This window comes from Thermochaetoides thermophila (genome assembly GCF_000221225.1).
Source record: "Thermochaetoides thermophila DSM 1495 unplaced genomic scaffold scf7180000011814, whole genome shotgun sequence".
NCBI classification, from domain to species: Eukaryota; Fungi; Ascomycota; class Sordariomycetes; order Sordariales; family Chaetomiaceae; genus Thermochaetoides; species Thermochaetoides thermophila.
Genome location: NW_006383030.1, coordinates 1,889,457 through 1,915,739, shown reverse-complemented (window position 1 = coordinate 1,915,739; position 26,283 = coordinate 1,889,457). Strand labels below are relative to the sequence as shown.

At 51.3% G+C, this 26,283-nt stretch overlaps 9 protein-coding genes across 9 annotated transcripts; 4 read left to right on the top strand and 5 right to left on the bottom strand.

Moving 5' to 3' along the window:
- Positions 1-1,473: 1,473 nt before the first annotated feature.
- Positions 1,474-3,089, top strand: CTHT_0015450 (uncharacterized protein; the record flags this gene model as incomplete). Its single annotated transcript, XM_006691989.1, has 2 exons — positions 1,474-1,482; positions 1,566-3,089. 2 exons carry the CDS (start codon positions 1,474-1,476, stop codon positions 3,087-3,089), a joined length of 1,533 nt encoding a protein of 510 aa, XP_006692052.1.
- A 356-nt stretch (positions 3,090-3,445) lies between these two features.
- On the bottom strand, positions 3,446-6,898 carry CTHT_0015440 (uncharacterized protein; the record flags this gene model as incomplete). The annotated part of the gene is made up of 8 exons (XM_006691988.1): positions 3,446-3,568; positions 3,625-3,756; positions 3,814-4,386; positions 4,452-4,690; positions 4,761-5,487; positions 5,556-5,609; positions 5,666-5,866; positions 5,936-6,898. The coding sequence occupies 8 exons, from the start codon at positions 6,896-6,898 to the stop codon at positions 3,446-3,448; spliced, it is 3,012 nt and encodes a 1,003-aa protein (XP_006692051.1).
- A 4,961-nt stretch (positions 6,899-11,859) lies between these two features.
- CTHT_0015430 (mitochondrial frataxin-like protein) lies at positions 11,860-12,548 on the bottom strand (the record flags this gene model as incomplete). The annotated part of the gene is made up of 2 exons (XM_006691987.1): positions 11,860-12,120; positions 12,177-12,548. The coding sequence occupies 2 exons, from the start codon at positions 12,546-12,548 to the stop codon at positions 11,860-11,862; spliced, it is 633 nt and encodes a 210-aa protein (XP_006692050.1).
- Positions 12,549-13,096: 548 nt separating this feature from the next.
- Positions 13,097-13,749, top strand: CTHT_0015420 (AP-3 complex subunit sigma-like protein; the record flags this gene model as incomplete). Its single annotated transcript, XM_006691986.1, has 2 exons — positions 13,097-13,165; positions 13,237-13,749. The coding sequence occupies 2 exons, from the start codon at positions 13,097-13,099 to the stop codon at positions 13,747-13,749; spliced, it is 582 nt and encodes a 193-aa protein (XP_006692049.1).
- A 279-nt stretch (positions 13,750-14,028) lies between these two features.
- CTHT_0015410 (uncharacterized protein) lies at positions 14,029-14,569 on the bottom strand (the record flags this gene model as incomplete). Its single annotated transcript, XM_006691985.1, has 3 exons — positions 14,029-14,115; positions 14,180-14,241; positions 14,308-14,569. 3 exons carry the CDS (start codon positions 14,567-14,569, stop codon positions 14,029-14,031), a joined length of 411 nt encoding a protein of 136 aa, XP_006692048.1.
- Positions 14,570-15,127: 558 nt separating this feature from the next.
- CTHT_0015400 (leucyl tRNA synthetase-like protein) lies at positions 15,128-18,966 on the top strand (the record flags this gene model as incomplete). Its single annotated transcript, XM_006691984.1, has 7 exons — positions 15,128-15,336; positions 15,507-15,538; positions 15,601-15,651; positions 15,716-16,723; positions 16,781-17,138; positions 17,199-18,720; positions 18,781-18,966. 7 exons carry the CDS (start codon positions 15,128-15,130, stop codon positions 18,964-18,966), a joined length of 3,366 nt encoding a protein of 1,121 aa, XP_006692047.1.
- A 1,562-nt stretch (positions 18,967-20,528) lies between these two features.
- Positions 20,529-20,849, bottom strand: CTHT_0015390 (putative diphthamide biosynthesis protein; the record flags this gene model as incomplete). The annotated part of the gene is made up of 1 exon (XM_006691983.1): positions 20,529-20,849. The coding sequence occupies one exon, from the start codon at positions 20,847-20,849 to the stop codon at positions 20,529-20,531; it is 321 nt and encodes a 106-aa protein (XP_006692046.1).
- Positions 20,850-21,182: 333 nt separating this feature from the next.
- On the bottom strand, positions 21,183-23,741 carry CTHT_0015380 (uncharacterized protein; the record flags this gene model as incomplete). Its single annotated transcript, XM_006691982.1, has 1 exon — positions 21,183-23,741. The coding sequence occupies one exon, from the start codon at positions 23,739-23,741 to the stop codon at positions 21,183-21,185; it is 2,559 nt and encodes an 852-aa protein (XP_006692045.1).
- Positions 23,742-24,179: 438 nt separating this feature from the next.
- CTHT_0015370 (uncharacterized protein) lies at positions 24,180-25,640 on the top strand (the record flags this gene model as incomplete). The annotated part of the gene is made up of 1 exon (XM_006691981.1): positions 24,180-25,640. One exon carries the CDS (start codon positions 24,180-24,182, stop codon positions 25,638-25,640), a length of 1,461 nt encoding a protein of 486 aa, XP_006692044.1.
- Positions 25,641-26,283: the final 643 nt, after the last annotated feature.

Sequence of the window (26,283 nt, the reverse complement as noted above, 5' to 3'; positions counted from 1 at the left end):
CATTTGAGGGCAATATCTGTAAATACCTGGCGTGTATGCTTGCAGTGGTCTGCTCTTATGGGCTTGATATCGTCCCAATTCTGTACTAGTGAGAGGGTACCAAATATTTTGTCTCGCGGATCGGCACAATGGCAATCCCGAACAGCAAGCAACAAGTCCACGATATCTGGTCCGGTAACAGAGGCCTTAGGGGCTAGCATACACATTACCTCACTATGCTCAACCCCTGAAGCTCTAAGAAGTCAGTAAACATGATAATGGAGGGTGATAAGTTCGAACCACTGTCTGGGAGTTGCCCTTGTGAACGGGACTAAGCAGTCGCAGAGCTTCCAGCGGCTGGCATCGCTGCGCTTCTATAGCGGATTCGGATCGTGAAAGTCAATCCATTTTGCAAGCTTGATGATATCTGACCATTTAAGTTAGACCCCGAAAGGATTAACTCGGTTTTCGGTGCAACCAAAACCTCTTGAACCACTCATATCCGATTCCACCAACGAACGAAACATATATGACGAAGCAAGAGACGTCCCTGCGTTTCTTGTGATCGGTGTATCACATCAAACATGAAATCCAAACTAAACATGCATTCACCTGAGTTTATGTTCCCCAGAAAGAGATGGAAGCAGTGACAGTGAGGAGCTTGGGACAGTCAGCTCCTGGCTACTAGATGGTGCAAGCTGATGCGACTGCTTTGGTGAAAATGGGACCACGATTTTGGGGGTTTGGGGTCTAGCTTCCATGGACATTCAAGATAGATCAAACATTGCTCACAATTCTTACAGATATCGGTCATCAGCGTAACTTGGGCATTGCATTTATCAATGTTGGCCTGATTGATACAGATCGCATCGGCCCAGAGGGCACGCTCTCAGAACTAGTCCTGCAATCTCTTACAGAAACTCGACCAGATCCTTGGGGACAAGCACAATGCGACCTTCAATATTGACTAGCTTTGTATTATGAGAGCCTTAGTCTTCTTCTTTGAATGCTCATTGGTACGAGAGCGCTTCGTAACGGGGGTTTGTCGCTGAGAGATGATGCATGAAGACTAATGAGAGTGTGCTAAGGGTTAGGGTTTGAATACAGGTGGAGCAATCCATATCGCGGTTCTCTGATAAGTTTGAGGGATGGGAATCGAAGCGAGCTGTTGGCCAGACCCACCATTATTCAGGGGTTCTTACATCGCTCCCAAGCAACCTATGTTTGGCTGGCTTAAAGGTTGGTAACATCCCATTTATCAAGCCGCCTGGTTGGATAACTTACAAGCTGATATGCTGGAGCCTTCTGCTATACTTACAGGAGCTCCATAGCCTGATCTCTGGTTCAAGGTACAGAAGACGGATTTGTCTTAACCTTGTATGCCTGGAGCTGTTTCAGCTCAGCCTTTTTCCTTATTTTGTGCAACATGCCCACGCATGGCCCAATCCCGCCACGATCAATACTGATTCTCAAGTCGTTTTCCGGTTCGCCAACATGCCGCGTGTAAGCCCATCCTTTTTATGGATTTATGTTTTGTCGACTTCTCTTCCAACCTATCGTCTGAGTTCCAGCTGACTGATTGCTAGTTTCTCCAACCTTCCTCTCCTCCAGGACTTCTGAAGAAATCAGTTTCGCATCTCCCCATCTCGCAACCGCAATACAATGCGCTGGCTAAATATGCCCCGGCGATAAATAGGCTGACCGCCGGCCTGGCTGTTGTCAGCGCCTACCTTCAGACCTTCACTAGACACCTGCGGCGTCTGGCACGTCGCCACAGCCTATCATTGCGTCTTTTCGTCCTCGTGGCTGCCATATGTATTCTCGAACCGCTGGTCTACTCCTTCTACCTCCACCGCGTCTCTCCTCCGCCACATGATCTCGACGCCCCCTTCCAGGTTGGCTGTGCCGATCCCCTCGCCGCCGCCACCGCTTACCCCCGCGAGAAGGCCGCTCTTGTCATGTTGGCTCGCAATGCTGAGCTCGACAATGTGATCGCAACAGCTCAGAACATTGATGTCCAATTCAACCGATGGTTCAACTATCCGCTTGTGCTGTTGAACGATGAGCCGTTCACCGACGACTTCGTCGCTCGCGTCACTGCCTCTCTGCCGGCCAACCGAACCATCCGCTTCGAAACTATTCCTTCATCTCACTGGGGCTTTCCCTCGCATATCTCTTCACAAACAGCCCGCGGATGGATGGCCGACCTGGACCGCCAAGGCGTCTTCCATGGCGGGGAAGAGTCCTACCATCACATGTGCCGCTTCTACTCCGGTACCTTCTTCACTCTCCCCGCGTTGAAGGACTACCGCTGGTACTGGCGCCTTGAGCCAGGCGTACAATACACCTGCGCCATCACCTACGACCCGTTCGCAGCCATGGCTCGACACGGGAAGGTCTACGGCTTCACCACTGCCTTGTGGGAAGTCCCCGAGACATGTCCGAGCCTGTTCCGCGAAGTTGATGCGTTCGCTCATGATTACGATATCCCCCAAGGTGTGAACTGGGATGCCCTCTTGGACATGGAGAGTGGGCTCTTTGGTATCGGGCCTCCGGTGTTGTGGAAACGTTGGTTGGCGGCGCGGCGCGGAGACGCACACTGGACGAAAGGGGGTGATCGATGGAATTTGTGCCACTACTGGAGCAATTTTGAAATCGCCGATTTAAACTTCTTCCGCGGTGAGCAGTACCAGGCCTTGTTTCGATATCTGGACGAGAAAGGAGGGTTTTACCGTGAGCGTTGGGGCGATGCGCCCGTGCACAGCCTGGCCGTGCACTTGCTGTTACCACCGGAGAAGTTGCATCATTTTGCAGACTTTGGGTACCTCCACGAGCCGTTCTATCAGTGTCCTGGTAATGCCCCTAACGGCCAGTTGCGGCATAGCAAAGAACTGGGGTTGTGGGAAGAAGGCAATTACTCCGAAGAAATGGAGGGGTCGATCGGGTGTCGCTGTCTGTGCAAGGAGGAGAGAAGACGAAATCTCAGCGGGTACTGCCTGGAGAAGTTGCAGGCGCCGGCCGCAGCCCGGAGGATGAGTTGGTGGGATCGTCAGCAGAACCGGTTTCCCTACTCGATTGGCATGCCGGGAAGGAAAGGTGAGGAGATTTAAATGTCGGATGATATAGATGGGATCTTTGAGTCGGCTTTAGACGGAGTTTGGTGTTGGATTTTACCCATACCGCTAGGTCTGTTTCTCTATACCCGAGTACATCTGGTAATGTCTTGTACATGGTACGCGCTCATTGAACATCTTAGGTGCCTTGGGAACCGCACATGAACGCACATAACTTGGTGTCTCGGAGCTTATCGCACTTTAAGTCATTCCATTTCCCCATGGAAATCTCCCTCTCGCCTTGTTTTTCCAGGTAATCCACCAATTGTTGAACAGATAAACGACCACAAAGAGGGCGAACGTCACCATAACGGTCCCAACTGTCAATGACCAATTAGACCTCCTTCCAATTGTTAGAGGCACGAGTGATACTCACGAGAAGCCCACACTAAAGTCCCGACTGTCCAAGCTTCATCTTCAGGGGTAAATCCCTTAATATTGAGCTCCATTACTCCTGAGATCCACGCCAAAGGTGCCTGCAAGCCAAGAGTTAACTCTGCTGACATTAACTTCAGTATGGGAAGCGACTTACAAATATTACCGTCGCTACGGTGAACACGAAAAGAATATTCGACTGAGAGAAGAGTAGGTCCTCTTGTGTCGCTGAGCTGAGGGCATTTTCTGTAATAGCTTGCCGTTGCCTGAGGTCAAGAAGGGTGATGATCTTAGATGGTGTCAGTCAAACAACTCCGTCAAGACTTAAAGCCTTGGTTACGCTCACCGAGTTCCTCACTCTTGTCGCATCCTCCGCTAGCCGGTCGAGCCGACTGACCAAATACTTCGACTTGTCCGACCGCAGCTTATTCAGTCCAGTAAACGACTGTGATTGGAACTCGTTCCCACTTCCCGAACACTCTGTCTGCGCTTGTGCGACCTGAAACTCCCCATTCCATCTACTTCCATTGCCGCTCCCCTCATCTCCCCACAACGGCATCGAATTCGACCTTACCGGACGCGCAGAAGAAAGCGGCGCCATATCTGGTGCTTGGCTTGACTGTGGCGACTGGCTGTCTCCCCAGCTGCTCGCCATGTACATGCCGTCCGTCGAGCCATTAGCGGCGGCGGCGTTCCGAGTGGCCGTTTGCAGCAGGAGACACACTCGGTCCTGGTCGTGGTGCACCCGCTGAATCATGGCAATTTCGCCTAGGATGTCATCGATGCGAACGAGAAGGCCCATCTCACCTTGCATGGCGGGCTGGAAGTGTGCGATGGTGCCTCCGGCAGTTGGTGTGGAGGGGATGTCGGCGGGCATGTCGCGACGGAAGGATTCGTAGCACGTTGTTACTTTGCTCGACTACTTGGATGTTAGATGAAACTTGGTGATGGGGGACTTCGAAGGCTACCGCAACCGTCACTTACTACATAAGCAATCTCGTCACCAAATGCGTCGAGATAGGCCCTCCTAGCCTTGGACATCAGCAACTTGGGCTCGAAATCCAAGCATGTGCTGATGATGAGGTTGACAAGCTGTGAGGCATCCAAATCCCCAGGCACCGGTATTTGCAAAAGGGCGTTGAGAATAGCTTGGGACAGAGGAAATGCTGAGTTGTGGCCTTGAGTCAAACGGTAGTTTTCTGGGAACGAGGTCACAACCGTGCCTATGGGACGTTCAAAGCTGTCAGCTCAAGTCCGAATTCTCACAAAATGCGGGAATGGCTTTATGATTACCTTCAATCCTCCATAACCACAGCTGGGGCACCGTCAGGATCTGCTGCCGGACAATTTTCTCGTTTGCAAGGGCTTGGATCTCTTTCTCGGTGGTCTCTTCCCCGGCCTGATCCTCCTCACTCTCAGAATCGCTGTCCCTCCATCTCCGCTTGGAAAAGAACTCCTCCAGATCGGACCAGCTCCGTCGCAGCTTCAAGTGCCAGGAACCCCACGGCGAGCGCCGTGTCACCGGCCAAGTCTGACTTTCCAGTTGTGCCGGGGATATCGGAATGTTCATCTCTCCTGTGGCGAGTCTCACCGTTGTCTTAACACCGTTCGGATCCTCTACTACTTGCTTTATTGCGGAATTGGAGTCGCGTGATGAAGACGTTCGGCTGCTATCGGATGCTTTGTCTGCCTTCATGGCCCTGACCTGTTTTCTGAGCTTCTCGGCGTAAGTCCGACGGTCTCTCTCTATAAAGCGGCTGACCACTTGGTCTCCATTGCGGAAGTGAAGGTTGGTTTCGTCCATGAACGGATGGATGTAGCCATCCAAGGTGCGCGACTTTTCAACTGCATCTGGGTAAGCTTCTCTCAGCTCTTGAAGCTTCGCAATGTGAGCCCGGAGTTCTTCCTCTGGTGGTTGATCCTTCAAACTGGCCGGCGTTGGCTTCCCTGGTGTAGTCGAAATGACATCAGGGGGTTTGTAGTAGGCTGGCTGCTGAAGGTCAACGTCAATTACAGGAAGCTGTGAGATTGCAGGTGAGTTATCATTAGATTGCAATGACAAACAACTGACACGACGTTGACACCTACCACAAGAGCAAGCATGGGGAAGCTATCCTTCTCAGATCGCTTTCCGTAAGCAATCTACGCTGTGTTAATGTGTGTCTCTACCGATCTTAGGGGGTCAAGTTGGTTCTCACCTTGACTTGAGGATATCTATGCTGACTGAGGGTTTCCAGTTCCGCGAATTGGTTGTTGATGAACCGCCGGATCTGCTGGAAAACAGTAGCATCCGAGTTTTGCTGTTCGTTCAAAGAACTTCCTCCTGTTTTTTGTTTTTCGTTGTTGCCGGACTGATCTGACGAGTACAAACGCTTGAAGACATCCTGAATCCATACGCTCTGAGGAGGAAATGACGTCAGTTCATTGCGGCTTATGCAGTACAATGATCTACCTCTCTTCAAACTTACGTTATTAGCCGGGATATGTATCCATCTCACCCTGTTCCTGACATGCGGTCCTAGTTTCGGCTCGGGATACTTTTGATACAACATCTCAAAAATGCTCATCTCTGTGTACTTCCTGTTACCCACTGTGTCCCCTTCAACGGCTGGCCAAACAAGTCCCTTGAATTTCTCCGCAACCATAGTCTGCTTTTGTGATGGCTTTGGCACGCGAACACGACAAGGCCTGGGCTGCCTCTGAGGGCTGCTTATATCCACCGGAGTCCTAAGCAGATCGACCATATCTTGATGTCCGTTATCTCTGGCTACCATCTCAGGAGTGTCCTTAGACTGGTTCGGGGAAATCCTCAGAGCGTCATAGCGCAGCAGAACTCTGGCCGCCTCAACAGCATTCTGATCGGCCGCAACGTGAAGTGGTGTTTCACCGGTCTTGGATTTGGCATTTACGTCAGCCCCTTCTGTGATCAACATCTCAGCCATGTCTGCCTGATTCAATGCGCAGGCGAGGTGCAAAGGTGTCATGCCGTCTTTGTCTTTCTGGTCAACAGTATCAGCGGCGTGGCTGAGAAGCAGTGCCAGCAGCTCTTTGTTACGGGTATGGATCGCATAGTGAAGCGCGCAGCAGTCTGATGCATCAGAGATGCCGACATCTGCATTATGAGCTAGGAGAAAGCGAGATACTTCGAAGAGATCATTCTCAATGGCAAGGAGCAATGGGGTTCGTCCAGCTTTGTCCCTCAAATTCCAGTCTACAGCCGGCGAACCAGAGACTTGGGTTAGAAGATCGAGCCATCCGGGCTTTTCGGCTCCTTCCAGGTTGTTCTGACGAATGATTTCGTGCACTATGGTACCGCCATAGCGGCCTCCAACGTCCTGATTAACTATGTCAGGGTGTTCAGAAAGAGTTCTGAAGAAGCCTGGTCGATCTCTCTGAGAGAGAGCCTGAAGGAGGGGTTTAAACGTAAACATCCGTTCCCGAGCAATGCTTCTGACACTTGGTTAGTTCTCTGTAGTTTGTCGGGGAGTGGCAGGTAGTGCGTTCGTCCTGGAGGAATTGGCAAAAAAAAAAAATCTCTATGCTCTACTCGGGCAGCAACAGGACTGGTAGGGGCAGAGATAGAATCGCTAGAAGCCAGAGAAGTATGTCTTTGGTGTCTTCCATGAAAATAAATTATGCATGATGGTCCTCAAAAGCCTGCTGTTTCTCCATGACTGCTGACTATATCAGGCTCGGTGATCAAGGCTTGCCTAAGACATAGCGGGCTTGGCCTGGATCATGTGGACAAACATAAGACGATTCATTCGCACATAATATGCTATTCACCACCTACACTTTTACGATCTTCTTGTCACCTGGCACAATATTTAACTTGGCCTTTGGAATGAGGCTGTGATGCGATGACTATGATGAGCACATCTGCTCCACAGCAGTCATCGAGACCCGCGAACAAAGTTTGCCCAACGGAAAGCATGTAATTTACAGAGCTTGCTTTTACATCACAGGCCACCGTTCCAATTCACTTTCGGTGGTTTCTGGACCATGGAATAACTTGCCTGCTTGGGCAATCTTCTAATGTTTCATGTTCCTACCTTACATACTTGAGTCAAGGAAGCATGCAACTGACTGTGAGGTAGCCACATGATCTGAAAATAGATCAATCTTTTCATTTTTTGGTTATCATGATGGGGGCATGCTCAAGGCTTGTTCTAACTTACCGCTTAGAGAACCATCAGCCTGGGTCAGCCTCCACACTGCTTAGCTAGTGGGCCGTGCTTGGGTAAAACTCTCAGCAGTCAGGTAGTTGGACACCGGGCAACAACAGAAGATTGTGCTAGTGTAGTTATGAAGGATACCTTCCAAGGCAGCCAACCTGTTACTCATCAATGTCAGGCATGTGATGAAGAAATGCACCAATCACGGGCTGCATCGTTTGCCCCTCGGTGAAGTATTGCTCGGTGCTCAGCCTTGAGCCAACCCTCGTGTCCGGATCACAAGGCCAAGTATACCCTACCTAGATAGCTCCCGAATCTTCTGTTCTTGCACACCATCATCATATCACGAGCCCTGGCAAAAGGAGGTGTAGCCTCCTCTTTTCCCACTAACGACGCACGCAGCACAGCCACTAACACCGCACGGCAACAAGGAGACAGCACGGCCAAAGACATGAAACAGTCAGCCCATCAATATTGATAATTTCGGTGGTTGCTACCCCATGCCAAACATCTGACTTGCAAGCTACAGCTACCAACAGCCTTGCGCCAAACAGCTTGGATCTTCAAAGGGTAAGTTTGACACCGCAAGCCGCGAAATGGGGCTTCAAGTGCGGATGCTACATCGGTAGCTTAAAGCAGAAGGGCCGTGCTGCAATGTTGCATTATATCAACCTCGCCTCACAACGGCATCTTCCAGCATGAGTGCTTGCTAATTCTTCACCAAGAGTGAGTAGGTAAGAATTCCATGCGAGCAGACCGCAAACTACCTGCAAAGTCAACCACCTACCTGCTTACGTGGGAATGTGAACGTGTTGGACTGTGAAGGAGCTCAAATATAACCTTATCCGAATAGCCAGACTTGCGGACTGGTAATAGATGACTGTAAACAAGGTTATCAAGACCAAAGGACCAATGTGAGGTAGATAAGCATAATAGCTCTTACATCGATGTTTGCCACTTGGACTTCATGGTGTCAAAATAAGATTGTGAGCCAGTGGCCGTTTCAGAGCAATTATTGGAGTCGCTTTTGTGTTTCTCTTATCTGATGTCATCCCCAACGTCTATCGCTATTAAAATTTGGTAGCGCGAGACAATCAAAGAAGAGAATCTCATGAACAAAAAGATTTGTGGGAATTGAGCGTTGTTTCTGAAGACTGGCCTCTCATTTGTCAGCTGTGGTGTCTGCTGGAATAAGTTGTCCATCGATGATTGGGAGCTTGTGATACACGGCAGATGGCAGCAAATACTATGACGAAAGCGCGCTCCGTCTATGGATCAGGACCAAGTCCGAGTCATATCAAAAGATAGGTGCCAAACAAATGGCCAGAAGATAGCTCGATGCACTTTTCCCGGTGTTAACCCGGCATATTCAACAGAGCTAGATCCCGCACTTATTGAATTGAGGCCAAAGACTTAGAATCCGCGTCAACTCTCAAAGCTTTTTGAAAGAAGTAAAATCTCCGAAACTCACTTTACCGGGAATCAGTACCAGTTTGACTCCATTACATATTGGCATTGTCTTTGCTTCTCATTTAAGAGTCTCCAGTACTTTGCAATAGACAGCACTGTGGGATATCGTTATGGACCAAGATCTCCATGGACGTGTGATGGCCTCGCAGCCACAAGACCCGTCGGGTGGTTCCAGAGCGCCATTTTAGAGAGAAAGAGATACAGAGGGTCTTAAATTTGACCAGCGTTCCGCCAAAGATACGTTGTGATGAAGAAATCGCAAGAACGCAAGTACCGTAGCCACAATATGTCGCTGCCTGAGCCTGAAGTTGAAGTCGTCCATCCATAGCAGCTGATCAGGTGTACCATCCCAGAGTATCAGCTTGGGCATCCATCCATCTCTTTCAAAAGGCGCGAGATTCGACTACTTCACTTGGCCCCTGCTCCTCCCTCAGACTAAGGATTTCCGAGTCAAACTCATCAGCTTCCCGCGACATCAACAACCTGAAAGTCGCTGACAAACTTACCGTTGCCTCTTTGGACAACAACTTTATCTACGAAGCACTGTCGTACCAATAGAAGACCCAGGAAGATGGCTCCCGTTCTATTGGAAACAAAGAAGATGTCCACTCGAGACCCAACAACAAGAATCTCGGCAACTTACTGGCTTGGCTACGCCACCATGACCACGAGCGTGTTCTGTAGACCGATGAGCTTTGCAACAACCAGGATGACATAAACGAGCGAAATACACAACTTCCCTTCATGACGATATATACAAAAGTGCCAGAGGTGGTTAATATGGCTTAGGAGTGAGCAAAAGCTCTTACCCGGAAACTTGATTCCAGGACTAATATCCATTTCGAAACCCAAAAAGTTGTCAAATAACACTGTCTGCCAGTTGTTGATGGCACAAGAGGATTGTGACCACAGTCAAGTGCATCACGTACATGCTGCACGGCCTGACAGAAAGAGCTCTGGAGCATGTTTACTACTCCGATATTTGACTCCTGCTGACTGGTGGGATCGGATATGGGTGGTTCAAGAAGTCCTCCTTGCACCAAGATCCATGACGATCCTGCTATCTGGGAAAGAATTGGCGTGGTTTGACCTTGTCAAGTTCACAGTAAAAATTAATTCCATGAACCAGATCTATCTCAGTAGATGATCAATGTCAGCTCCCATGATACTTGTGCCTGTTTGAACATATTGAGGAAAGACTATTCACAGCAATAGACTGAGCTCCTGATGCTTGGCAACAATGTCCACCGGCTGCTTCAGGTCGACAGCTCTGGACACGGAAAAATTCGGACCCAACTTTATAGATGTGCTGCTTGCTGTTCGAGATCGCGACTGCTCTGAGCCCCAAAACAAATATCTTTGGTATCCTCTCTCTGCTACATGAGTGAGGTAATTTATACCCCATCAGAGCATATTATACTAAGACAATCAAGCAGCTTTTTGCCGACATTGCGACACAAATGCTGGGAAGTAGCACGCTTGATATTGCAACACTTCTGCTGTCGCGAGGGCTTAGATCCCTCTCATATAATGCCGGCATTGATGAACCTGACCTACCAACTTGAGTACCCGATTGGACCTGCTGAGAAATGAGATGTGAAAAGCAACTTTTTCACCTATCCAGAAACTTTTCAGCATCTCACACACCCGATATGCAGCCCTTGGTTCTCAACTTAATCACTCCTCTTCTCCCATAAATCACCGTTCTCGGCAGAATCATAGCTGTCTCGGAGAGTGGTCCAGTTTGTCTACATCATCACAGTCAGAAGAAGCACAGCACGAAGGATCGAGAGCAGTTTGCTCGAATGCTCAACCAGTGGCATCGCTTTGTTGGTCTCCGTGGCCCTGACAGCATTTAACAGCATGGAAAACTCGACGACATGGTTGGTTCAATTGAAATTGAAGTTTGAGAAAATGGGAAGCGGCTCACGCTACTATAGGTGCTTTACGTCCAGATGGCCCATAACACCAAGAAAGAAGCTTTCTACCTTACTCAGCAATATTCCCTTCTCCCTTGAACTGAGACACTCTCAGACTCTGGAAACTGTGGCGCGGATTCTCGTACGGTTTGTCGAAAATGGAAGTAACTATGACTCTGAAGGCAGTCAGATACTATCTACCATGGCAAATTGTCTAGCGAATATTGTTTGTCTCATTCCAATCCTGCTTTTGTACCTTGCATCAATCTTCGTGTAAAGTGGGGAACGAAGTTGCGCTCATTAAGGGCATTGATCGGCCAGTTGTTCTGAGATTTGCTAGGATCAAACAAGTAGAGGGAAAGGGTGAAAAGCGCAGCTTTCAGCTTCCTGGGCAGTGCTACGTGGGTGAATTGATCGGGAAGGACTTCGACTGGGAACAGGCCAAGGAGATATATTTGGTGTAGGTGCTTCACTAAGCACAATAACTTTTGGCTAATGGAGACAGCCCAAGATATCCCGACCAGCTACCTACACAGAGGTTCGGTTCGCAGTTCACGTCTAGTGCTTAGTTTGATAGTGTCGGGATAGCAGGACCGAGAACAACGATCCATTTCATCCTACATAACTGGTTTGGTAATGCTGCAAGCAACATCGAAGATATAAAATCCCCAAGCGGTGTCTTAGTACAAGAACAATGTCGCATGACGAAGCCTTCCATCGTCATATCATTCCACGATGCACTGAATGTAGTCCATGCAGCGCTCGCGAAGTCGTCCACTGACACTGGACTGTATCATAATCCTTACCCATCTCGTTCAGCTAAAGCTTCTAATCTTGGCTGACAGGAACGTTGAGGTCGACGCCGATCTCCTCTAACAACAGCTGATTGAGAGTAGACCCATCACGCAAGTAAACCCACTCGCCTACGGCTGTGTCCTGCTTTTCATTTTGGCCCTCGCCCGTGATAACATAGTCATAGCGTTTCGGACCAGACTTGGGCGATGACAACCAGATCTGCTTGTTAGGCGGCTGCTTGTTGATGACATATGTGCCCACCTCTGGACCCATATTGAGCGTCAAGACACCCGACTATTCATGTCAGCGAGGAAACAAAACGGGAACCGCCAAAGAGGGTATAGACATACCTGATACTCAACATCAACATCCTCCCTCTCATCCTGAAGCTCCTCCAGGCGGCTCAGGAGAGCGTCCAGATATTCATCTGCAAGTCTGTGGTATTCGGCAGTAGTAATGTCGGCTGGTTTAGTCGCAGGTTTTGGCGACTTTTCAATTCCGCTCGAGTCGCGTGGCTTATTGTCAGGTGTGATCCCCTTCAAGCTTGAGCTGCTTGAAAGAAACCTGCGGGTGGGGATTGGAATTGTGATAGATGCCTTGAGGTGGGTAGAAATCGAGATGAAAGAAGGAGAGATGCTTGGGGACATCCAATGCGAGAGTTGGGCTCTTTGCAGGCCCAGGCGCGTAGCTCTGGCAACCCTCACGGCTGTTACGCGGCCCATGGCGGGTTGACTGTGAGGTATGGAGACGAATGGATGTAAGTGTATGAGAGGCAAGGTAAATTCGAAACCCGACTTAGGCAGCGGGATTTATTGGCCTCAAAAAATAGATGGGGCCACACTAGAATTTGTTATCTCCGGTATGTCTCAGTGCTTAAAAGGAAAGTTTTCCGTTGTCATCAGCGCTCATTCCAACAATGATAGAAAGACTGAATGAGAGCTTCTGTCGATTGGAAGCTTCGGCTTTGGAGCTGCCAGATGGAACATTGGCCGATGAAACCTTTATCGATAAAGGTTCCCTGAGGGAAATCAACCAATGAGAGGTGGTGGTGTTGGAAGAAAGCACGAGCCAATGGCGTTGACATGCACTGATCGGGAACCTGCACGTCATCGCCCCGCCGTCCCAACCTGGGACAACAACCTCCGGAAGGACCACAACAGCGGGGCTCCAACACGACACTCATGCGCAGCAGGCCAAAACTGATTCCTAAATTTAATGACAACACATTAAGTTGCTCACACACTGTTATCTCAAGGATATTACAGTCGCCATGATCAACGCTTTTCTGGTTTTCAACGGTCAAGGCCAGCCACGGCTAACCAAGTTCTACACTCAGCTGGTTCGTCTTAGCCTCCATACTCAGCTCCTCCTATCATAACAGATGGCACTAACCCGTTTCCCCAAACACAGGACACCCAAATTAAGCAACGTTTGATATCTGAAATCTTCACCTTGGTCTCCAACCGCCCTCCAGGCTCATGCAACTTCCTTCCTCTCCCCCCGCTCCTGGCTCCTCCTGCCAACGCCGACCCGCAACAACATAACGACGTTCCCTCGCTTGTTACTTACCGCCACTACGCAACCCTGTACTTCATCGTCATCTCGACATCGACGGAGTCTCCATTGGCTTTGATCGATCTAATCCAGGTGTATGTCGAGGCGCTGGATCGCCTGTTCGAGAATGTTTGCGAACTAGACCTTATCTTTAATTTTGAAACCTTACATGCGACTTTGGGCGAGATGATCGTCGGCGGTGTGGTCGTGGAGACCAACCTGGACAGGATCGTTGCTGGTGTGAAAGCACAGGGAACCGTCGCCAAAAGACCCGTTAACGAAGGGAGAGGTAGCGGGGGGGCCGGTGGATTTGCAAGCGCTGTTGGCGCGGGGCTGGGAATGGGAGGAATGGTTTGGCATGGAAGATGAACTGGAGACCAGCCCAAAAACGCCGGCAATATACAAATCGAATAAGGGCCAAATTGACCATCAAAAACCACCACTGCGACAGAAACACCATGCTTTTGAACCAGAAGGAAACATTCGGTGCACTCACGTCACGGCAATCTGTCATCCCATTGATGCCGGGGTATTTTCTAACGCCAAAACTCCTGGATGATGGTGGTGGAACAAATAATATACAAGAGGGGGCAACGGCCGCCCCCCGGAAGCACGGTGGCCAGATACACATCAATTGCTGTCTGCTTACTAGGAAGATGGCCTGTCCTTTGGGGCTTTGAGCTTTCTGTTTTCCTCGGTAAAGATACCAAAGAAGCCCCAAACTTTCTCGCGAAGCTAAATAGATAGTCAGATTGGGCTCCGAGTCCTGGGGTGCTGGGGGACATGTGGTGTCACTCACTGGCTCGAAAGGGGTGGGGACATCCTTCCAATCCATAAAAAGCACCATGTAACCGATAACAGCTGAAAAATACGCATCAGCTATGAACAACAAGTGAATACTCGTGAGAGCCGAGCAAAAAGCCATACATGTGGTTGTGACTAGCTGGGCCAACTTGACAAACTTGTTCCACCGGGGCCGTTCCATTTTGAGCTTAAGCCTGCGCTTGTACTTCTTCTCGAAGCGAAGCTGCTGCTGCGGCGTCATGGACTTAAAATCTGGTGGCCACACTTTTTTAAGCTTGTATGGGCTTGCTGCTGCTGGCGGCGTGACTGCAGTAGCATTGGCCGCAGCCTGCTCTGTCTGAGGTTTCGCGACTTGTGCAAGCCGTCTGGTAAGATTGGGAAACATAATGGATGGACTGTCTACTCGTCGCTGTCCTAAGATGAGTGATTGAGCTTGCCTGTGATGATGACCCTGGTCGACCATTGATGAGAGCGAGTTCCATTGAAGGCACTATCACCGCGGGAAATCCCGTCTCCCGTCTTGCTAGCGGCGGCGAACCAGCGGACTGAGCTTGGTATCCAGCGCCTCACAAGTTGCCTGAGGCGTTGTGGCTAAAGCGCCAAAAATTTCTGGAGAGCCCCTGAATGCGCCACAGCCTGCCCCACCTCCAGTTCGGCCAAAGCCAAAACAGCCCCGCGCTGCCCCTCTATGCCTGCCGGCCGTGTCCAACAGAGCGGAGTGACTCAAAATATTCCCCCGGTCCTCGACTGCTCGACTCTAACTGCGGTGCCGTCAGAAAGATCCGGCGCTCGAAGTCCCAAATCACCCCACGGCCGGCTGTGAAGAAATTGACTGAACGGCAAGCCAACAAACCCTGGCACATCCGTTCCAGCGCATACTTGCAGACTCGATTCTCAGCCAACTGAATAAAATTAAGAGAAACAGCCCATTGACCGAGCAACCATGGCCGACACGACAGTGCCAAAGGCCCTAGAGGCCCTCACCATCTCCAAGACCAAGGAGCTCAAGGGCACCGAGAAGCGTGACACCCTGATTGCGATCGAGAAGAAGTACCAAAAGAAGTGGGAGGAGGAGCACGTCTTCGAGGTTGATGCCCCATCAATCGATGAGTTTCCCCTGGAGTCTATCTCCCCTGAGGAGCTTCGCGAGAAGTATGTCCTGCGCGGTGATTTTTGATTACGACCGGGGTGCATGTCGAGCACAGGGGGACAATGAGGAGCAGATGAATATATGGATGTGCTCGGGGACAGTCATGCCCCTGGCTTGCCAATGCGCACCGTCGAGCTCTTCGAGGAATGTGCTGCTGATGCTCGTAAACTAGGTTCCCTAAGTTCTTCGGCACAATTGCTTACCGTATGTGCTTCTGCGAAAGACAGTGCCGTTTTGCGAACTATGCTTATTGACATACCCTGCAGCCTACATGAACGGTCGTCTCCATGCTGGCCATGCCTTCAGCTTCAGCAAGAGTACGAATGACCACCTAGTCCATCTTTGCTTCCCGATGTCCTCTTGCTGATCATGTCTCAACAGTCGAGTTCTTCACTGGCTTCGCTCGAATGCAGGGCAAGCGCTGCCTGTTCCCCCTGGGCTACCACTGCACCGGTCTGCCTATTAAAGCCTCCGCCGACAAGCTGGCGAAGGAGGTTGAGATGTTCGGCGCCGACTTCTCCGGCTACAAGCCAGAGGAAGAAGAAGAGCCGGCCCCTGCTGAGCCCGCGCCGAAGGGCCAGAAGGAGGACCTGACCAAGTTCAGTGCCAAGAAGGGCAAGGCTGCCGCGAAGACAGTCAAGGCCAAATACCAGTTCCAAATTCTGCAGTCAGTCGGCATCCCTTTGGAGGAGATCCATCGCTTTGCCGATCCTCAGTATTGGCTGAAGTACTTCCCTCCGGCCTGCAAGCAGGACCTCACAAACTTCGGCGCTCGCATTGACTGGCGCCGCCAGTTCGTGACTACGGATGCTAACCCTTATTATGATGCCTTCGTGCGCTGGCAGATGGTTCGCCTTAAGGAACTGGAAAAAATCAAGTTTGGCAAGCGCTACACCATCTACTCTATCAAGGATGGTCAGCCATGCATGGACCACGACCGGAGTGAGGGTGAGGGTGTCCTCCCTCAGGAGTACACTGCCCTCAAGCTCAAGGTCATTGAATGGGCTCCGAAGGCCGCTGAAGCCATCAAGGGCAAGCTGCCCGAAGGCGCGTCGGTCTACCTCTGCCCGGCCACTCTCAGGCCCGAGACCATGTATGGCCAAGTCTGTTGCTTTGTTGGTCCTAGCTTGACCTACGGTGTTTACAAGGCCCGGGAGAACGAGTACTTCGTCATCACGGAGCGTGCTGCGCGCAACATGGCCTTCCAGAGCATCTTTGAGAAGGATGGAATCCCGGAGAAGGCGGCTGACCTTCAGGGTTCTGACCTCATCGGCACCCTGGTTAATGCTCCTCTCAGCTTCCACCGCGAAGTTCGTGTGCTGCCCATGGAGACTGTCCTTGCCACCAAGGGTACCGGTGTCGTGACGTCGGTTCCTTCTGATTCTCCTGGTATGTGCCGTTGATTTGTGATTTTTTTTTTAAAGATCGAGCCTAACATTACGATAGATGACTATGCCACTGTAACGGAGCTGGCCAAAAAACCGGACTACTATGGCATCAAGAAGGAGTGGGCAGAGCTGGAGATCATCCCCATCATCCAAACACCCACTTCCGACCTGATTGCTCCCTATCTCGTCAAGAAACTCAAGATCAACTCTCCGAAGGACACCAAGCAGCTTGCCGAGGCCAAGGAGCTTGCCTACAAGGAGGGCTATTACCAGGGTGTCATGAAGGTTGGCGATTTTGCCGGAGAGAAGGTCGAAGTTGCCAAGCCCAAGGTCCGTGAGCAGCTCATTAAGAACGGCGATGCCTTCCCCTACTCTGAGCCCGAAAGCAAGGTTGTGTCCCGCTCTGGCGATGAATGGTTAGTCATTCCCGTCTGATTTTGCCCTGATGTGTCTTTGATTCTAACCCAATGTCACAGCACCGTCGCTCTGCTTGACCAGTGGTATATTGACTACGGTGAGGACTCGTGGCGCCAGCAGGCCCTCGAGTACGTCGAGAACAAAGACGGCAAGGGCCTCGAGTGCTACTCTCCCGACACCCAGCATGCATTCAAGGGTGTTCTTGCCTGGCTCAAGCAGTGGGCTTGCGCTCGCACCTACGGTCTTGGCTCCAAGCTGCCTTGGGATCCTCAGTTCCTTGTCGAGTCTCTTAGCGACTCGACTATCTACATGGCATACTACACCCTTGTGCCATGGCTGCACAAGGACCTCTTTGGCCGCGAAAAGGGCAAAGGCAACATCGCGCCGGAGCAGATGATTGATGAGGTCTGGGACTACGTCTTCTGCCGCACTGAGTGGTCGGACGACCTTGTCGAGAAGTCCGGCATTCCCAAGGAGACCCTGCAGGGCATGAGGAGAGACTTCCAGTACTTCTACCCTCTCGACCTCCGTGTCAGTGGCAAGGACCTGATCCCGAACCACCTGACCTTCTTCCTCTACAACCACATTGCTCTGTTCCCCCGCGAGTACTGGCCCAAGTCGATCCGCGCCAACGGCCACCTCCAGCTGAACGGCGAGAAGATGAGCAAGTCTACCGGCAACTTCATGACTCTTGACGACGTTGTCAGGAAGTATGGTGCTGATGCTGCTCGTGTTGCTCTTGCCGATGCTGGTGACGGTATCACGGATTCTAACTTTGTTGAGGATGTCGCCGATAACACCATCCTGAGGTTCTACACCAACAAGGAGTGGATTGAGGAGATCATCAAGGACGATAAGCTCCGGACGGGTCCGCTCAATGACTTCCAGGATGCCCTTTTCGACAATGAGATGAACGCTCTGGTTAACGAGGCCAAGAAGTACTATGAAGAGACCTCGTACAAACTTGCCCTCAAGGCCGCCCACTACGATTTCCTTAACGCCCGTGATACCTACCGCGAGGCCTGCAATGCGGCCGGCATTCCGCTCCACAAGGACCTCGTCTTCAAGTATATCCGCCTGCAGGCACTCATCCTTACCCCGATTGCCCCTCACTGGGCCGACTACGTGTGGCGCGAGATCCTGGGTGAGAAGGAGTCGATCCAGTTCGCCCGCTGGCCCGAGGTCCCCGCTGCCGACCCGGCGCTCACTGCCGCTCGCGAGTACGTGCGCACCACGTCGTCCAATATCAACTCGGCCGAGGCTGCGCAGCTCAAGAAGATGGCCAAGGGTCGCCAGAGCGACTTCGACCCCAAGAAGCCCAAGAAGCTCACCATCTTCATGACCGAGTCCTTCCCCGCTTGGCAGGCCAAGTACATTGAGCTGCTGAAAAAGGTCTGGGATCCGGCGACCAACACCCAAAAGATCGAGGACAAGGAGCTTAATGGCCGCATCGCTAAGATGGGCGAGATGAAGAAGGCCATGCCCTTCGTTCAGGCACTGAAGAAGCGTCTCCGTGATGGCGAGCCCGCTGAAACGGTGCTCGAGCGGAAGCTTGCTTTTGATGAGAAGAAGACTCTTCTTGTATGTTCCCTCACTCCTTACTTTACCGTTTCAGTGGGCTAACATTTTTTTTTCTTCCAGGCTATGGTTCCCGGCCTCAAGCGCACTGCTGGCCTCGTAGCTGTGCAAATCCTTGCCGTCACCGAGGGCAGCAAGGTCGGCATCGACCTGACCAACAATAATGTCGAGGTCGAAGTCAAGGCACCAGTGGCCGAGTCTGCCCTGCCCGGGCAGCCGAGCTTCCACTTTGAGAATGTTCAGGCTTAAATTAAAAAAAATCTGTCGCGGGAGGGTTCCTAAGCTAAATGTTTTGTAGCTAGATGTGTTACTGATATCAGGACAATAGCGTCCATTAGGTGTTTGATGAGTATCATGTTTGGTTAAGCTGTCGGTGCTTAAGTGCGTCTAGTGGTTTGTGTCTGGCAACTGAAAGGCGTGTACCTCGACTAAACTCATGGAGTAGTCAAGAATAAGCTTGATAGCTTGGAGTTCATGCTTTGACCATGACCACTGCGCAAACTCTGGTACGGAGTCCGGCCAAAGCAGGGTATTATGGTTGGGTAAGAGGGGGAAGCAAGGCGAACGGACCCTCTGACTGAGGTCATAGACCCCTCTATTCCATCCGTTTGCCGTCGATAACCTGGACAGCAAACAGGAGTGATGGGGCTGAGGCTGGATTCGTCATCAAGGCCGGGGAGGGGTTCCGGAGCGGAAAGAAGGGAGGACTATCCCGCCATGATGTATGGCAGAGGGGAACGCTCGGACTTATACGTAAAGAAGCACCTCTCGTTTGACTCCTTTCCCTCCATCTACATACTCGACTGCTGCTAGTTGATAACCATCGCAGAAAGCGACTTGATTCCTCTTGCAATCACATCTTATTTTGTCATCGGACTCCTAGATCCTATCAAGATGCGCTTCTCATTCTTATCAGTTCTGGCCATTGCTGGCCTCGCTGCAGCCCGTACGTGTTACCAGATCCCATGCAAGATATTCGCTCATATCTCCCAAACTTCTCACGCTTACTTTCATAGCTCCTTCTTGTTCTGATTTCTGTCCACGAGGAGGTGAAGGCTGACCCAGCAACAGAAACCACACCCACGCCCTCTGTCACCGTCATCACATCTTTATCGACCATTACCCCGACTCCGGCTGTGACGGAAACGGTCACGGGTACTGCCCCAAGTAAGTGCAATAACTATTACTTCCTTACCCAGAACTTCTTCGCGGCCATCTTTGGAAGATTCCACACAAGCACCACAGGCTCAACAGGCTAACCTGTACCCTTTACCGAAGCATCCCCAGCGGGAACTGCCACGGTCACTGTTGTCCCTGGAGCAGCAGTGCACGGAGCTGGCGTGGAGGGATCGATCCTCGGGCTTGCTATTGCTGGAGCTGTGGGTATACTACTGGTTTGAATAGAATCGAAGAACCACAGGGACACGGGATTCTGGTAAAGTTGATGGATTCATGGAGGTGGCCATCAAATAGTCCCGGCGTGTCGTAGGAAGGATGGGGTTTGGTTAGGTGATTGAAGGTGACCGTCGGTTGAGTCAACGAATCAGAAAATATATGGCGAATTTTGTAAACCCTTCCAGTTGTCCGAAAAGAGCTTGGATATGAGGATTCGTAATGGTGATCGAGGATATCGCGTTCCGATATCAATCTATTACTAGCTGGGCCGCAATGCTGTGTCTTCCGACGGGTATCAATCAAGGAGCCCTCCGTATTGGTGTGAACTGGCTCTGCTCATAATCGCAACATTATCATAATTGTTGCGCGGACGACTTCTATCGGTCGTGCTGTACTAACGTCGACTTGGTGAACGTTTAGGCGGCGACCTCAACAGGCGCAGCAGATGCATCTTTCGGCTTAGGAAGGTTATCCTGCGCGTGGGTCAGTTCCTCGAGCTCATGGGGCAAAATTCCGCCCTTGTTCATATTCTGGAAACCAACCGCATCAAAGATAACCCTGATCATAAGACTGCAGCTTGGGCAAACGGCAATATCTTGACCATCTGCCAAGTCGACCAGCGCGATTTCGAAGCGATCGCCACAGGGGCAGGGGTAGTGGTAGATCTGGAGGGTCTCATCGAAAGTCATGTCTTCGATCTCGACCTCGTCGTAGATTGAATACTGCTCGTCCGCCATTTTTTATATGTTTTTATTCACTGCCTCTGTTGAATCCTCTGGGGACAAGGGTGCAACGCGTTCGCGAAGAAACCTATGTTGCAAAGGAGGATTTTGTTGGACTGTTGAGGGGCAAATTTTTATCTTATCGCACGTGGGACAGTCACGTAAAATACCGTTATTGCGTGTGACCAGTAGAACCCCATTTCGAATACAAAAAACAATTTGGACTACATTATTTCCATTTTACACCATGAACATGACCCTTTTTTCATGAAGATATACCACGTAAATAGTCCCCATCATGATATCATTTCTAAGTAGTTCCCGCCAACTGCGAAATGTACATGAATTCTACTTCCTGCCCTCTCCCGCCTCCTTCGCCAGTGTCTTCAAAGCCTCCTCATACTCCTTCACCCTCTTCTCCGAGAATCCACCATCCTCCACGTCCTCCCCGATCTTCGCTCTCTGCACCTTTCCATGCCGAACAATACTCGTGACAGCTCCCTTGCCCTCACCAGCAAACTCCCTCCAGAACCGTCTGCCCTCCGAGAACTCAACCAACGTCCAAGCGCAGCCCTTCCGTCCTGCACGCGCCGTGCGTCCGACACGGTGCACGTATGACGTTTCGCTGATCGGCACGTCGTAGTTGACCACGTGCTCCAGGTTGAGCAGGTCGATACCACGCGAGACGAGGTCCGATGCGACGAGGATGCGCAGCTTGCCCTGTGTAAAAGCACGCAGAGTACGTGTGCGCCGGGCAGTCTTCGTTGATGATGTGAGAACGCCGATAAGAGGGGCCAGGTCGGGAACCAGGAGGGTGAGTAAGCGGGAGAGACGCAGGGCTGCTTCGTTGCTCTTGGTGAAGATGAGGACCGTAGTGGGGAACTTGGCCGCTGTCGGGAACCGAGTGGTGGCTCGCTCCTGTTGAAAGGTTTCTTCCCGATCCGATGAAGCAGATGATGAGTCAGAGTCGGAATCGGATACTGAATCAGATTCGGATTCGGAGCTGGATGACTCGGAAGAGGATGAAGACTCCGAGTCGCTGGCATCGGAGGGAACTGATTTTGTCTTGGCGGTGCCATCTTTGTTGACAGCGACCATGTGCTTGCTCCGGAGCAGATCCACCAAGTATAATGGCTTCAAACTGGCCTCACGCACCTTGATGGCAAACTCGCTGAGGGTAGACGGCAAGACCTGCTCACCAGCCCTCGTGCCCTCGACAAGAACAAGCTGAGGTCTCGATAACTTCAAACCGTTCAACAGGCTTAAATCACGGGTCATCGTGGCGCTAAGGATAACTTTTCGTACACCGGATTTGTTTGATGTTGGAAAGTCGCGAGCACCCGGCTTCGCAGTGCTCAGCTTTTCTGTAACCGTTGCCAGCCACTGCTGAAAGTCTTGAGCCAACAACTTGTCAGCTTCATCGACGATCAGCCAGCGAACATAGTCAAGCGTGAAACCAGGCGTCTTTGTGATGTGTTCCACAAGTCGACCGGGGGTGCAAATAAGAATGTCGACCTTGGATACATGGGAGATGACATGATAGGGAAGGGGCAGAGTCCGCCCAATATGTAGCTCGTCATCCTCTTCGTCCGATTCTTCCAGATCAACGAAGCTATCTTGCTTCCTCAGGTATTTCTCGAACCCCTCAGGATCGTACTTTTGCTCTTCCCCCATAATCACGGTCTGTTCATCTTTGAATGGTCTGTTACCCATGGCAGTCGCAATTTTGACGCGCTTGCCGCCATTCACAGCAAACGCGGCGGCACATGTCTCGCAGGCGAGTTGGACCTGATGAACAAGGTCTCTTGTGGGCAGCACAATAAGGGCCCTTAGCCTGGTGATGCGACCTCGACTAAGATCATGTACCATGGGAAGCACATAGGACAGAGTCTTTCCCGAACCAGTTGGGGCAGCGACAACTACGTCGCCTTGGCGGTCGGCAGAGGGCAACAAGAGAGGAAGCACGGCGGTTTGCACTGCAAACGCATCCTTGAAACCTTTAGACTCAAGTACCCTTGCTGATTCAGGAGAAATGCCTAGCTCATTCCATGGCTGTTTCATCTCGGGGTTGACCCGGATAGGCGAGGCAAGCCATTGAGGCAGAGTCTCGTAAGTCAACTTGGACTCATCAAAGACGACTGGCTCTGGCTGCGGGATTGGTTCAAGCCCATGCTCCTCAGCAGGCTCTTCCTCTATCTGCTTCTCAGGCTCCGTGCTCTTGAGCTCCTCTTTAGGCAGATGCTGTTGTATCTGGAGAGATCTCTGGAACCTTTCAAGCACTGATGTATGGCCCTTATGGAGCAGAGCCGCCTCGGCATCGGCCATCTCAATATCCTGATCACCCAATTGCTTGTTCTTCTTCTTTTCGCGTTTAGGTGGCTTTTTTGTTGTTTGTATGGCATCGTTCGAGGCTCCAGGCGCAGGCTCCCTGTCGGCTGCACTGTTCAGTTCCAGCTCTGGATCCGCGTCGGGCTGCTCTGTCTGTTCTGTTCCGTTTCCCTGTATAACATCATGTTCAGATGGTTTCGTTGGTTCTTCCTCGTCCCGTTTCCGCTTTCGTGCCTTGGAGGCTTGGGCGTTGTTAGCAGCACTTTGTTCTTGTGCCTCGTCTTCGGGCTTGTTTGATTTAAACTTTGCTTTTCTGGACTCTGTCGTACCCTTCGTCTCTGCGTTTGTTGAGCGGCCATCTTTACTTTGATCATTTGCGGAAAAATCATCATCACTGAAAACAACTCGTTGTGATGCCGCTGGCTGCAGGGGTTGCGCTGTCGCTTGACCGGGGATGTATCGAGCATACGGTGTGGACGTCGAGAAGGCCGGAGTAGCAGGAGGAGCAGTTGCTAGCACGGCCCGAACAGGAGCAGACTGCTGTGTGTCTTTCGGAGGTGGTATATAGCGGGCGTACATCTTCAATGAGAACTCTGGGGGTGTCCGTGTCCTAGAAGCAATGCTGCGGCCAAACTCAATTTAACCAAGCTGTGTTGACGACTGCATTTAAAGATGAAAAAAAAACATGGAGTGTCGCTAGATGCTCCTGCATGTGCGGGGCCGGTGTGGGGCAAGAGCTGTTGTGATCCACTTGTTGAACTAGGGTCTTGATCTTGGCATTCTTGGTACCCCTTATCGGAGGGTTCCAGACCGCTGAAGCAAATGCAGCCACGACATCGCAGCCGAGGCCACGACACTCCCAGACCAGCCTGGCCCAGTATCATCCGTTGCTTGTTGGTCTCTCCTCCCAAACGGACACCACACGTTCATTACACTTGTCAGTACAGCCCGAATTGAACATCGGACAGTTGTGGCTGGGGAAAATGCATCCCCTCCACGCCCGCAGGGACAGACACGATGACGCCCCGTTCCAGACCTACCTACAACATCGCTATGGTTAGCGATTTCTTTTTTCCCCAGCCCGGCGGTGTCGAGAGTCACATCTATCAATTATCGACGAAGCTGCGCGATCGTGGTCACAAGGTCATCATCATCACGCATGCCTACGAGGGTCGTACTGGTGTGCGCTATCTGACCAACGGCATCAAGGTCTACCACGTTCCGTTCCTTGTTGTCTATCGTTCTGCCAGTTTTCCTACAGTCTTCTCCTTCTTCCCGATCTTTCGAAATATTGTCCTACGTGAGAAGATCGACATCGTTCATGGGCACGCCAGCTTGAGCAGTCTGTGCCATGAGGCCATCCTTCACGCGAGGACCATGGGTCTGCGCACTGTTTATACCGACCATTCGCTCTTTGGCTTTGCTGATGCTGCCAGCATCTTTGCCAACAAGCTGCTCAAGTTCAGCTTGAGCGACGTAGACCATGTCATCTGCGTGAGTCATACCTGCAAGGAAAACACTGTCCTCAGAGCATCCTTAGACCCTCTCATGGTTTCGGTCATCCCCAATGCTGTGGTGGCCGAGAACTTCAGGCCTCTGGAGGATTCTGAAGTGCAGAACGGAATGTTCAAAGGGCATCCGGCTCCAGTTCGGCCACCTGGGCCAGACGACATGATCACTATTGTTGTTATTTCACGTCTATTCTACAACAAGGGCACCGACCTGCTCACGGCTGCTATTCCTCGAATCCTGGAGAATCACCCCAACACTCGCTTTATCATTGCCGGTGATGGGCCCAAGGCCATTGATCTAGAACAGATGATCGAGCAGAACGTTCTTCAGGATCGTGTCGAGATGTTGGGTCCTATCCGCCACGAAGAGGTTCGCGACGTCATGGTGCGCGGCCATATCTATCTTCACCCTTCACTCACGGAAGCCTTTGGTACGGTCATTGTGGAGGCCGCCTCCTGCGGTCTGTATGTCGTTTGCACCCAAGTTGGAGGCATCCCCGAGGTATTGCCCTCGCACATGACCGTGTTCGCGAAGCCGGAAGAGGACGACCTGGTGGAGGCGACCGGTCGCGCCATCGCTGCCATCCGTGCCAACAAAGTTCGTACTGAACTCTTCCACGAGCAGGTGAAGAGCATGTACTCGTGGACCAACGTTGCCACGCGCACGGAACGGGTCTACGACGGGATTTCTGGTGCGATCAGTGAAGAGGAGTTCTATGGCTACGAGGCTGTTGACGGCTGGAGTGCCACAAGGGGTCGGTCTGGAGTACAGAGCTTCGCGCTGATTGACCGGCTGAAGCGCTACTACGGCTGTGGTATATGGGCCGGAAAGCTGTTTTGTCTGTGCGTCATTGTCGACTACTTAATCTTTCTGTTCCTCGAGTTGTGGTTCCCAAGGGACCAGATCGATATCTGCCCCGATTGGCCGAGGAAAGAGCCAAAAGAGAGAGGAAAGGATGCCGATTGAGACAAATCGATGAGCGGGCACAATCATCAATCTCACACCGCACTGCCTTGAAACGGAGTACTCTTCGCAGTCTAGCCGAGAGAAGTCCAGTATGACCAGGCTCGGACACATGGGACGTATCTTGATCTGCCTAGTGTCAGCGCCAACAAGCCAACTGCTAAGATCACACTCTAGCTCTCGCTCTCAAAACTCCAATCGTTTCAATTACGGAGCTGTCTCTCATGATAGGCGTTTTGTCCAAAGACAATTCTGTAGTGCGTGACAGGAATGGCAGCAGTTCGGCTGTGGGAGGAGTGTCGTGTTCCTACCCAAGATTCCTACCCAAGAACGGCGACGATTCCAATGTCAACATATGTCGACCTCCGAAAATCACCCTTGTGGTCTACTAATTGATATCTTCGACCTCTACGTAGATTGCACGTAGTGTGGCTTCATAGAAGAATAAGACAACTGATACCATGGTGTATGTCATTTTCTCTTCCGTTTCCTTTCACCTGCTTAAGGTCCTTCACTTGAGCAAGGTCACCTTGGAACGAAATGTGTCTTCCGTCTCACCCCTGGCTCTCCTCCATCGATCTGTCTCTCAAGGTTCAGGCATCTTCTAGGGACCGATTCTGACACTTGGGGCTTGGTAGCACAATGT